Here is a 12,757-nt window from a genome sequence, read left to right as displayed (position 1 = left end):
AATGGCAATTCTACTTTTTTCTTTTTTTTTTTTTTGTAGATTATTGGCCCATTAGAGGATGGTGAGATGTTCAATCAGGATGATTTTCATCTCCTTGAAAATATCATACTGAAGACATCGGGCCAGAAAATCAAATCTCAGATTCAGCAACTGGGATTTGAAGAAGATCTGTAAGTAAACATGAGGAGGCTTATAAAAAGGTGCTGGGACTGATAACATGACTGTCTGCAGCCTGGAGAAAGCTTTGTCCAGTACACTCTGGGTGGGTGCTACACTTGTGTTCCTGTGGTCAAGGCTCAGCTCTTCAGAGGGCAAGGGAGAAGGGAAAAAAAGTGTAAATTATTTGGTTTAAACTGCTTTTTAGTGACTTTTGTGTAGTTCACCATCTCCTGGAGGTATGGAGCTGTGACTATCCCCCAGACTCAGGAGGCAGTTCTGACACCCTGACTGCACTCCTGTGCTCACAGCTCATCATTCTTGAGGCATCATCTGCTTGTAGTACAACCTGCCATGGCTGGTCCAGTGCCTTGTACTGGAGATTGCAGGAATTGTGTTGACTGGAGCCTCACTGACGAGCAGCAAGAAACTGGGGAAGTGCCTGAGTCTGTTGGAATTTACTATGGAACTGCTGAAATGAACATGAAACTGTGAAAGCATTGACACTTGCTGAGCTAGTCCCTGGATCACGGCAGCAAGGGCAGCAACAGCCTGCAGTGTTACCTGAGGAGTTCAGGAGGTGGATTCTTGGATTAGGGGCAAGGAGGGATACAGGTGGACTGAAAAAATCCTGAGGGTAGTGATGCTTTGTGCAGGGGCTGGCTAAATTGGCTGCTGTGCTCAGCTAGATGAAGTTCCATTCAAGGTTTAGTTGTTTGCTGCTGGGAGAAGAGTTATGAAGTGGTATAAACTGCATTTATTCTTCAAAATGCTTTCTGCACTGGATTACCTTTTGGCTCCTCCAAAGGACAGAGAAGCCTAACTTCTCGTTAATCCTAAGGCCTTCAGACTACTACTGGTTTTTTTTTTTCCCCGGCTAAATCTTACCTGACACACTGTTTTAAATCAAGTGCCTCTAATACATCAGTGCTTAATAACTCATTGGTAAAGTTACTATAGTAGATTTAAAAGCAGAAAGAAGGGAAGCAAATGAGACACTGGAGTACACTTTCTGAACTTGTTTGTGGTTTAGTGAAGTGCTTCTTGGCTTATAAACATAAAAGTTATTGTAGTAATATATTTCCCTATCAGTACTATGGAATCATGTAAACTGCTTTTAACTTTTTAGAGAGAAACACTAGGAAAAGAGGCAGAGATGAGAAAATGGAAGTCATAGCTCTAGATAGTTATTGCACAAAGCATAGAGGTGAACTAATCAAAAGTCATCTTGGAGTTCAGAAGAACAGGAGTCCCCTGGTTCATGTATTGGAGCTCAGAGCTGTGGAGATAATTTCTCCCATATTAAGCATCACAGTTTTCTATGGTGCTGCTTGATTGTTAAAGGCTGGTGGTCAATTATGTTAAGCATGAGGTCTGTTCTGCAGAAGTCTTGTGTTATTCTGAATCCTAGGAGAACAGGTTTTAACAGCATTCCACCAAACACTTTTGCATCCATTGCTATGTTGGAAGTAGTTTGAATACAGGCTACTTTTGGACAGAACAGTGGGGTTTGGGTTTTTTGTAGGTTTGAATGCTGCAAAAGTTTTTCAAAAGCTTTTGAAATTATCTACTGCGTTGGAAAAACACTGTAGAACTTGGCAGATTTCACCAGGCTTGTGGGCTTGGTATGAACAATTTGAACAGCTGTAAGTCTGTGAGACTGACTTAACTCAGGAAAAGCTGACAGACCTTTAAGTTACAGTATTGCTTCTTGGCAAAAGCACGACGCACAAATCAATTTTCATTGAACTTTCAAGAGGTTTTACATCTTCAAGATGGAATGAATATATTCTTTAAATACGAGACTGAAAATTTATGGGAATAATAAAAAGGGAGAAGTTGTCAAAAGAATTATCTTTTATGATAGGACCCCCCTCTCTCTCAAAAGTTTCTCCACATACAGAGTTGCTTCCTAGTGCTTAGAGTTGCAGTGTAAATTGGGAAGATCACTGTGGAACAAGGGTTTGAGAGGTTGGTGCAGTTCGGGTATGCAGTACCTGTAAGATAGTTGACCCCTAAAATACCCCTAAAAATACAGCTCTTCTGTATTTGTTAGAGTTAAACCCTTTGGCACACTCAATAATAAGGCTGCAACCTGTTTAAATTACTGGTGGATTAACCCTTAAATATGTTTAATTCTTCAGAGCTTGTGTAGAGAGGTAGTAGAAGTGTTTGTTTATCTGAATTCCATCTGCCTTCTCTTTTGCTGCTGACTGGCAGAAATGTGATAAGTACAGGCATTTTTTTAATATCTGCAAACCTTTCTTTTCCTTCTTTTCAGGGCAAGTGACTTGGTAATGAAAGTGGATGCTCTTCTTTCTGCTCAGCCTAAAGGAGAGGCAAGGATTGAGTATCATTTTTTTGAAGAACAGTACAGGTATAGGATTTCTGGCATTTGCTGAACCAATATGCTTTTCTGTGTCTTTCAATTTTCCCATTGTTTTATGTTGCATTTAGTTCTTAAAAATCTCTAAGTAGCAATAGGAAAGTCCCCAACAGTTTGCAGGAAGAAAAGATTGCAGAAATTAATTTTATCTCCCTACCTATCTCTATACACATATATGTATATACCTATTTTTCCTCTGTCTAGTTTCAGAAGGTGCACAGCATTTAAGAAGCAATTTGTGTTCAGAAAGAGATGGATAGTAGTGTTTTTCATATGCTTATCCGTATGATACTTCAGAATTGTGTTTTCTTCTGTTTAGTGCAGTTAAACTGAGACCAAAAGAGGGGGAGACATACTTTGATGTTGTGGCTATTGTTGATCCTGTGACCAGAGATGCTCAAAGACTTGCTCCGTTACTTTTGGTATGTGGGCAGTGTCGTAAGGCACTTCAAAAGTTTGTCTCAGTTCTGTCATTTTGAAATGTTCATCTTCCTCCTTAACTGGGTGGTGACCAGTGGCCTTCTAACAGTTGAGTTGCACAATACATTTATTGGTGGAAAAACTAGTTAGGCTAGACTACACACTAACAAAACTGTGCTCAGGTATTGTCTTGAGAGCTTTTAGTTTCACTGTTTGAACAGTTTAGTTTGCAATGACTCTGTTCTTGAGGAAGAAAGTCTCAGCATGCCATAAAGAACGTCTGCAATGGGAGGAGCAGGTAACTCTTCTTGAAACCACCAATTAAAAGTTGAGTGTGGTAAAGCAAATCATGAGAAGGGAGGATTGGGAACGAGCAGGTAACATGCCTCCCTGAGGTCCTGTTTATAAAAGCAGTGGTCAGCTCTCCTCATTAGCATTTTAAGGGATGTCTCTTTCTCATTACTTTAGGTTTTGAACCAGTTGATAAATATGAACCTGAGAGTGTTTATGAACTGCCAGTCCAAACTTTCTGACATGCCACTGAAAAGGTAAGCAATTCCATGCCAGGGTTAGAGAGAGAGAGGAGTAAAACCTGTTGGAATGTGCAAGCACAGGAGAAATGGTCAAATGTCCTATAGGAAGTCTCAATAACTGCTTTGAGATCATTTGTATAATAGCATAATTTCCCACAGAGAATCAGAATTTGTGGACAGCACGAGGTAGTTCTGCTGGTTTACAAGTTGGGTGCCTTTATTCATATATATAAAAAATTAAATAACTTACTAATCTTAATGATTGAATCTTGCACGTTCTTGTTTGGTCCTTCAAGATGGAAATTCTGACCTGTTCTAAGGTCAACACAACCTATGTTGCTTTGGACAAAGCCTTGGAGACATTGGAGGCCAGGGAAAGCTGATGCCATCTGCAAGCTCAGTGAGAGTGAAATATTAGCAAAGTTTGGCAGAAATATGTTCTAACATTTTCTTTCCAAAATTTCAGCTTTTATCGCTATGTTTTGGAGCCAGAGATTTCCTTCACAGCAGAGAATAACTTTGCTCCAGGACCAATTGCCAAGTTTTTGGATATGCCCCAATCTCCCCTGTTCACTCTGAACCTAAATACCCCCGAGAGCTGGATGGTGGAGTCTGTCAGAACCCCCTATGACCTTGACAATATTTACTTAGAGGAGGTAAGAGAAACCAGTATTTTCCTACTACTGCATTTAAATGGTGCTGTTTTTCCAGGGCTTATTTTTGTTATGGGAAAGAAATGCAGAATTTTAAAATGCCAATAAACATAGAACTGTGGATATTTGCAGACCTCTAAATTCTAAGAGGGATGCAGGGAAACCTAAGCTCCCTGACAGCAAGATTGCTGTTCTCAATTGCACGTGGATGCCTGAACCAGAGGTTCAGAAATACTGTAGGCTTGAAGCAGGACCTTTGCCTTGCTCCCAGAAGCCACCAAGCTGGTTTCAGGCACCTGTTCATTTTCCCAGCTTTTGTTTCTGGCAAACATTCCTGTGACCACAAAAGGACATGCAATATCAATACAAGAGTAAAACCATGCAGCAGAAATCTGCTCAGCTGCTGTAGGTTCAGGGGCTCACTGCTGTTTGAACAGGCCTTGAAGCACACTGTTAAACTATGGATCTGGGCAGTGCTGCCCTGCATACGTGGGGATAAATAAGGAAAAACCTCTCTGTTGCATGTGTAATGAGACTGTCAAACCCCTTATAAATAGGCCTCTGGAAAAGCAGCAGTCTGTACAGCCTTGTGATCATTACAAACATGGGTTCCTTTCTCACTGAATGCTTATTGTTAGTCTCCTCTTTTGCATCTCTCTGATATTGTTTGGGAGTATGATGCATTATTGTGGTATATTCTGATATTGCTAATCCTGTACTAGCTATTCAGAAATCTAGGAAACTGGGTGTGTTGTTGTGTGGTTTGGGTTTTGGTTTGGTGTGTCTGGGTTTAGGACTTTTTTTGCTTTTCATCTCTTAACTGTAAAGCTGTTAATGCACCACTGATATTGCTACACATTTCAAGCCTCTGATTCTCAAGCCCACCCCTTAGATTAATTGAAAGCCTGAGAGGGGGAGAGATAAAATGCTTCAGGCACTCAAAGTGCCATCCTGAGCTTCCAAATAAACAGCAGCTTTACTTTTGCAGGTGCACCATTTCCAGCTCCCAATATCCAGTCTGTTGGTGCTGTAGCAATTAAACTGTCCTTTTGGATGTGCATGAGAGAAGATGCTTTGTGAGATTAGACTAATATTCTGCTTATGTACTGTCCTCAGGCTACATCTGACTTTAGCCTGGTAGGGACCCAAGTTTTTTGGGTTTGTGGGGGGTGTTTTTTTAATTCTTCTTTCCTTGGCACTTCAGTTTCGTGTAGAGAAAAAGAAAGTGATGTTTCTTGACAGTACCTTACACACTGTATGAGTAACACAAAGCAAAACAAAATGCTTATTTCTGATGGTTAGTATTAGGTGAGACCAGTTTTAAACAGATTTACAGTCAAAGTTCTGGAGCCCGTCATATACCTTTTATGAAATGCCAGAGTACATTCTCTGGTAAGTGTTAAAAAAAATTAAAATTGTGGAGTAGAGCAATGATCCTTCCCTTTTCTTATCCTAGCATATTACCAGCTGAGATTCAAACTCATTTGGTCAGGGCCACTCTTAACAATATTTGTGTGAAATTTGTCACTAGAAGGAGCTGAGATCTTGGAGGCTTTCTAGATATTTGTTTAATGATAAAATTACTCTGGTAAAATTATGACTAAAGGACTAAAACTTGGCACTTCAGAGCTAGTGCTGCAGCCAGGAATATCTGTTCCTTACAGGTGGATAGCATTGTAGCTGCAGAATATGAACTGGAGTACCTGCTGCTGGAAGGCCACTGCTATGACATTACTACTGGGCAGCCACCTCGAGGACTCCAGTTTACACTGGGGACTTCAACCAGCCCTGTCATCGTTGATACCATCGTTATGGCCAACTTGGTGAGTGTTCCACTGGAATGGGCAGCAGCTCACTGGTGCTCCAGTCAGCACAGCCACTTGCACAAACCCCTGAGGATTTTCTGGTGTGGGGGTTGTGGGTATGGGCTGTTGCTTGCACTCCACAGCTGCCTCCAAATACATCAGAAGCACATTGCTTCTAACACTGGCTGAAACCTCGCAGTGTTTGCACTGTCTCTTACCTTTTTGAGGATGTGCTCTTTTCCCTTCAGCTGGCTGAGAAGGGTCCTCTGGAATGCCTTAAAATGCTGCCAGTATTGCTAAGCAGCCTCTTTCCAGGGAAGGTCAGACAGCTGTTTTTCCTAGATGTGGCACCCCTTAGGCCATCTGCTCTGGTACTGTGAGCCTCAGGGGGATGGCTGTCTTGTTTTGGGACCCACTTCCTCACGAGATCTGTGGAACAAACAAGAGAGAGTCAGCAAGTATAGCCAACATTGTAGAAAGCAAAGGAAGTGTGAAAGAATGGGAATTGCTTATTTTAGTCGGGAAAAGGTGCTGGAAATCCAAGCATATGATTGGTCCCTGCAGCTGCCTTTGTAAGGTCACGGAATAAGGGATCAGTCTGTTCTCAGTCTCCACACTGGGCCGTGGGAGAGGTAATGGACTGAAATTATGGCTAAGGAAGTAAGTCTTTGGAATGTTTTCATGAGATGTAATGTTACTGAAAAACTGGAGTAAATTGCCTCCTGTGTTTTGTTTTCTTTTTTTAATCTTTAAAGGTATTAAAGAAAAAACATAGAAAAAAATATTCACTGATGCTAAGTACTTATTTTTAAATTCTTACCCTCATTTTCTCTTTGTCTGTGCCTTTTCTTAGCCAGAGTGTATCCTAGAATGATGTAGTATTTCTGCCTGTAGAAAGGAATGTGTCCCTTACTTTACATGTGAACACAGTGTGTGTGTGTATGTTGGGAAGTAAAGCTTAATGGCTCACAGGTGTCCTTTTTCTAATTAGCTAAACCAGAGTGTGTGTACCACAGGGTACAATGCTGTATCTGGGAGTTCTCTTCCTCAGCTCAGTGTCTGTACTGTGCAGGGGCATCAAGAGACCAGGAACATGCCCTGTGCCTTTTTTTGAAATATTTTTTAATTTTGTTTTTATGGTAGACTGGCTTACATAGGAAGTGCAAGCATTTGGGGCCACAGTACAAAACTGGATGGGCCACTAAAGCTGTTGATATCTTCTATAGGTGTAATGATCTAAACCACAGAAAAATATTCGGATCTGGAATCTGAAGCTTCAACTAGAATACAATATTTGAATTTCACGTTGTAATTTTTTAAGTTCTGTAGAAGAGGTATCTTGTAACATATGAATTATGTTACTGTTTCCTGCTGTAGATAAAATACCAGTCTGTTCAGTTTCAGAATTCCTTTAGATTTTGTTGTGTACTGCTGTGTAGTTACCAGCTAGTGTTTTGAAATTCCCTCACCCCTTCATGAAGGCAAGCTTTTGCAGAAAAAGACTTTGGGATTGCACTGTTCCCATCAGAACACTCTGAAAGATTTTCTCTCATCTAACAAATAATGCTACACCTCTACATACTCCTGTTTTGAATTTTGTATCAGATTTTTGGGGTTTTTTTCCTGTTCTCTGGGTTTTAAAGCCTTAAGGTTATGTTAATCAGCTGGCTTGCAAATAACTTCTCAGGTATAAAACAGTGAGTAAAAATACATGGCTTAAATTTTTCTGCATTTGCATTTTCTGGAAACTAACAAATATTCTTTTCACTTTCCAGGGTTACTTCCAGTTAAAAGCCAATCCTGGTGCATGGACTCTAAGACTGAGAAAGGGCAGATCTGAAGATATTTACAGGATCTACAGGTAGGACAGTATAAGAAATACTTCAGTCTTTTTCCTGTGAAACTTCTCGAGTAGGTAGGCATTGTAAGGCGTGAATCTAACAGTTCCCTTGCCAAAGTGTAGTGACTTGAACAGCAAATTAAACAGCAAATTACGTTTCATCCTGAACACAAGTTATGCAAGATGCAATTAATTAAAAAACCCAGTAAGTGTGTTGAAATACGTGTGCTTGTTACTTTGTTGCATATCTCAAACCTGTTTCCCAGTGCTAGGGCTTAATAAGTGTAGAAAAATGTGCAGAAGAAATAAAAGCCGTTTTTCTGCGTTGTAGTAACAGTGAGTGTTTTACTGTGTTTTCAGCCACGATGGCACAGACTCTCCACCTGAGGCTAGCGAAGTTATCATCGTTCTCAACAACTTCAAGAGCAAAATTATTAAAGTGAAGGTGAGTTTAAAAACTAGAGCTGCTCTTAAAACAGACTCTTTGACCACCAGCAGGGAAGAAACTGATTGAGGCCTGATCTCCCTTCCCACAAGCCCACACTTGAGTCAGTCTACACAAAGCTCACGTTATGGTATCAGTGATAGAGAGCGTTATCTGTAGATTGATTTGGGCTTTTGATACAGGAGAGAATGACTTGTGAGTGCTGTTCCTTTTGTATGTCCCTGAGAAACAATTATACTCATGTTTTCCTGACTTAGTTGTGCTTGTGACTTCAGGAAAAAGCAGTTTTACATGACATCTATGTGTCTGTGTGTCCATTGAGCCAGTATTTTATTTGTTACAGATAAATTTTATTTGTCTGGCAATACATTTTCTATCAGTCTGACACAGAGTGGGTGAGAATACATTTTTAAAAAGATAAAAATGTTAAATTACTTATCTACTGCCTCTTAGGCTTGCCAGCCAGGTAATGACAAAGCTGAGAAGTTTAAGGAGGACAACTGATAGATAAGTGATGGCTATAACACAGCCAGTTCACTCTTCCTGACAGCATTTGCTTGTGCCTGAGTAATTCTGGCATGTTCTCCTGATTCACTGCTTTGAAGTCTTTTTTTTTCTTTGTTTTCTTTTTTTTCTTTGAGGTGTGTGTGTTGGTTTCTTTGAGGGTTTTCCTTTGCCAGCCTCAGTCATCAAGGTTGCTCACTAAACACCTCTTAGGAAACATTTTAACCATGCAGACTAACATGCCTTTGGTGTCTAAAAGCAGCTGTGGAATCCCTTTGGAAAATGTCAGTTCATTACTAAGCTGTTTTCACAGATAGCTTTTAGGTTACCTGTCAGCTCATGGGGCATAATTCAAACAGGTACAAACAGAACCAGTGTCAGGATAACATTTGCCCAATATATGGATCCACTCACTAAAGCCATGTTTGCCCTACAGGTTCAGAAAAAGCTCGATATGATGAATGAAGATCTACTGAGTGATGGCACCAGTGAGAATGAATCTGGATTTTGGGAATCTCTCAAATGGTAAAACTAATTCAATGATAACCTGCAAGTCTCTTGAAACTGTAAAGCTATTTGACAAAGCCATTATGTCTGTGATATTCCACAGCTGTCTGTTAAGACTGCTTGAATTTAGGGCTATCTTTGATAGGACTCCTTTGTTCCTAGAGACCTGGGCTCCTGCTTCACACTTTCCCCTTCCCCTTCCTCTTCCTTCCCCCCACTGCTACTTGGGAGCCTGAAAACATTGTTCCTTCCCAGGAGCTGCACCTCAGCCAGCACTCTCTCAATCAAAAGGTGTTCATCTGTGAGCTGCTGGGCCTGCCATGTCTGTGTGCACAGCACTGTGTCCCGGGGGAGATGCCCTGGGCAGCAGGGGGATGACACCAAACCCCACAGACCAGCTGTATTAAACCAACGCTGCAGCCATTTTCTGTGTCTGCAGCCTTTCCTAAACACCTGGCCTTTGCTATCTTGTCCTTCATGTAACCACATTTGTCCTTTCAGGGGATTCACAGGAGGACAAAAGAATGAAGATGTGAAACAGGATAAGGATGATGTACTAAACATATTCTCTGTGGCTTCAGGACATCTATATGAGAGATTCCTACGGTTAGTTCAGAATTTATAATCCAGGGATGTCAAGTGATAATGTGACCTGCTTTGCACAAGGAAAATGGGTAGCATTTGCAAGAGTATAAAAAAAATCTACTGTATCATAGGAACTTTTGTCTGCAGAATATTCATAAGTTCAAAATAGACTTAGTTTAATAGATGGTATGTTGCTGTCCTAAATTTTCTCACTACAATATAACATATTGTTAAGAAGTTACAGTCATAGCTGCTTTGCAAAAAGAATCTGAACTTCTGTTCTTAAAGGACTGTGAAAGGCAACAGGTCATATATTCTCTAACAAGTTAAAATATACAGATGTGGGAGGTTAGTAATTTTGTAGATAAAATCAAGCAATTTACAATAGGTTGAAGCTACCCACTTTTTCTTCATGTGTGAAGGTTAGTTACCTGACACATAATTGCAAATAGTTTAGTCATGTAAACCAGCAATTAGTAATTGTTACACAGCTTGTCTCTAGTAGGTGGCAGCTTTTCCTGTAACTGCTTAATGTTTTATTTTTTTTTTGATAGCATAATGATGTTGTCTGTGCTGAAACATACCAAGACTCCTTTAAAGTTTTGGTTTCTGAAGAACTACTTATCACCTACATTCAAGGTTTGTTACTAATTAGAAATCTATTCAATGATGGGGAATAGATGCCACAATCTGCTTCTCCCTCCCTTCCCAATGGCTGTGCTGTACCAGCATCCCTTGGAATGCCTCAGATGATGGAACAATGGGACAACTTGTTCCAGTAAAAAAGTTCTCGTAATTCTTTTCTCTCATTTGATTACTCCCACTTACACTGCTTTGTATACTCCTAAATAATTCTTCCATCTGTGAAATTTTATGATTTGAGTAATGCATTCTTTTAAACCGGCTCATAAGGAATTGCATGTGGAAATATTCCAAAATATTTAGTTGTCTTACAGTAGTTGGCTTTACAGTTTGTACTGATTGTTCAGTTTGGGGCTCTGTCTTTGTGTGAAGTAACAATGAAACTAATTTTCTTTGTGGTGTTTCATTTTTTAATACTCTGTGCCTTAGACTGAACTCTATCTCTTGTGATGCGCTTTTCTTTTCCTGCAGAGGAACAAAGAACTGAGATAAGCTGCTTTTTTCCCCTCCCTCTGCAGGAGTTCATCCCATACATGGCCAAGAAGTATAATTTCCAGTATGAGCTTGTCCAGTATAAATGGCCACGCTGGCTCCACCAACAAACAGAGAAACAGAGAATCATCTGGGGTTACAAGATCCTCTTTCTAGATGTGCTCTTCCCATTAGCTGTGGATAAAATCCTGTTTGTGGATGCTGATCAGGTAACACAGAGGCTGGAATTACTTGATCTTTTCCTTTTTTCTTTCTTTCTTTTTTTTTTTTTAATAGTATGTTTTTGAATGCAATTTCCATATTGTTGGAAGGTTTGCAAGTTTGAGCCCTTCACAGGTATGACTGGAGGTTTATTCTGTAACATGCTTCAGTGAGGGCTGGGTTTTGTGCCTGTTCCCACCAAGATAGGTTTTGTTGGCCTGTCTTTTATGTTGTCTGATTCCTTGTTCCCTCACTGTGATTCCAGCTAGTTTGCCAAATAGATTCTCATTTCACTCTTCTATTTTTCCATTTCGGTCTGTTCTCCCACCCTGCAGGTCACTTACCACAGATAGTATTTTCCTAAGTCACCAAACACCCTGCCCTCCCAGGCCCCTGCTTTTAACCTGGCCACATCTGAGCGACTTTCAGAGGAGAAGGTGAATCCCTTGTGCATAAGGCCATGTCCTGCTGCAGGACAAACAGGACCATAAGGCTTTGTGTGTGCTCACTCCTGAACGGGTGGAAAGCACAGGAAACATGCACAGGCAGGACTGCAAAAATACTACTCCCTCAAAAATACAAATGAATCTGAGAAGTACAGATTAGCAACATGTGAGTGCAAACTGCCTTAGGGTTTTTGGCATATGTACAGTGGGATCCCACACCAGTTCAAACCATTACAATTTATGCTGATGTATCACCTAGGATAAATTTCCAGCTATGCTGTTCTTATTTTAGACAGTTTTTTCTCTGTTTGTAAGAGATATTAAGGTATTTTTTCCCATCAGAGTGGTATTTTTAGAGTAGTGTTAATGCCACATCTGTGTCAAAAAGACATTAGAAAGCCTTCATCCCTGAAGGGGCTGCAAACTTCGAAGAGGAAAGGGTACAAAGGATCACAGTAGAGTTCACATACAGTGAGAATTCTTGCTGCATATTAACAGTTTTGCACTTCAGCTGTCAAACCAACCCCTATCAGATTATTTCTAGTTCTGTTTTATTTGCTCCAGCTCTAAGGGCAGGGGAGACAACACCTTTTGTGCTGTGTTTTTGTTCTACCTACACGTAATGCTAAAGACTGCCACATATAACAGGTAATTCTTCCTTTAGCTGTTTGCTCAGTTTGAATTGAATCCTGACCAGCATTGCCAAATAACCCATGGCAGGCTTCTAGAAATAAAAATAAAATGTCCCTTCCCTTCAGATTGTGCGCACAGATCTAAAGGAATTGAGAGATTTCAATCTCGATGGTGCTCCTTATGGATATACTCCCTTCTGTGACAGCCGAAGAGAAATGGATGGTTACAGGTTCTGGAAATCAGGATACTGGGCAAGTCATTTAGCTGGAAGAAAATACCACATCAGGTACCAAAGCATTCTTTTTTTTTTTTTTTTTTTTTCAAAATTGAGGGGGAAAGTTTTTTGCTGCTACTTAGACTTAGCAGAAAATTAGCTGAGGTGTGTGATGCTGCATGAACCACTTTTTGCTTACTGTTGCCTCTTTAAGGTTGCATGGCCTTGGAAGCTCTAGGGACACTGAAGTTGTTTTCAGTATGCTACAACTTTTACAGATGAAGAACTGAAGCAT

The 12,757-nt window shown here is 40.4% G+C and overlaps 1 protein-coding gene across 5 annotated transcripts in view; it reads left to right on the top strand.

Moving 5' to 3' along the window:
* The window catches only part of UGGT1 (UDP-glucose glycoprotein glucosyltransferase 1), a 43,413-nt gene that overhangs the window by 24,974 nt on the left and 5,682 nt on the right, over positions 1-12,757 (top strand). For all 5 annotated transcript variants that reach the window (XM_017826346.1, XM_017826342.1, XM_017826345.1 and 2 more), the window contains 13 exons: positions 40-170; positions 2,438-2,533; positions 2,862-2,964; positions 3,431-3,510; positions 3,962-4,151; positions 5,813-5,971; positions 7,729-7,814; positions 8,154-8,238; positions 9,179-9,267; positions 9,751-9,855; positions 10,389-10,473; positions 10,995-11,177; positions 12,374-12,534. In XM_017826346.1, the coding sequence (XP_017681835.1) occupies positions 40-170; positions 2,438-2,533; positions 2,862-2,964; positions 3,431-3,510; positions 3,962-4,151; positions 5,813-5,971; positions 7,729-7,814; positions 8,154-8,238; positions 9,179-9,267; positions 9,751-9,855; positions 10,389-10,473; positions 10,995-11,177; positions 12,374-12,534 (1,553 nt within the window). The remainder of the gene's footprint in view (positions 1-39; positions 171-2,437; positions 2,534-2,861; positions 2,965-3,430; positions 3,511-3,961; positions 4,152-5,812; positions 5,972-7,728; positions 7,815-8,153; positions 8,239-9,178; positions 9,268-9,750; positions 9,856-10,388; positions 10,474-10,994; positions 11,178-12,373; positions 12,535-12,757) is intronic.

The sequence above is a fragment of the Lepidothrix coronata genome, unplaced genomic scaffold (assembly GCF_001604755.1).
Source record: "Lepidothrix coronata isolate B3197 unplaced genomic scaffold, Lepidothrix_coronata-1.0 Scaffold125, whole genome shotgun sequence".
Taxonomy (NCBI): Eukaryota; Metazoa; Chordata; class Aves; order Passeriformes; family Pipridae; genus Lepidothrix; species Lepidothrix coronata.
The sequence above is the reverse complement of the archived record's forward strand: the minus strand, read 5'-3'. Positions and strand labels throughout refer to the sequence as shown.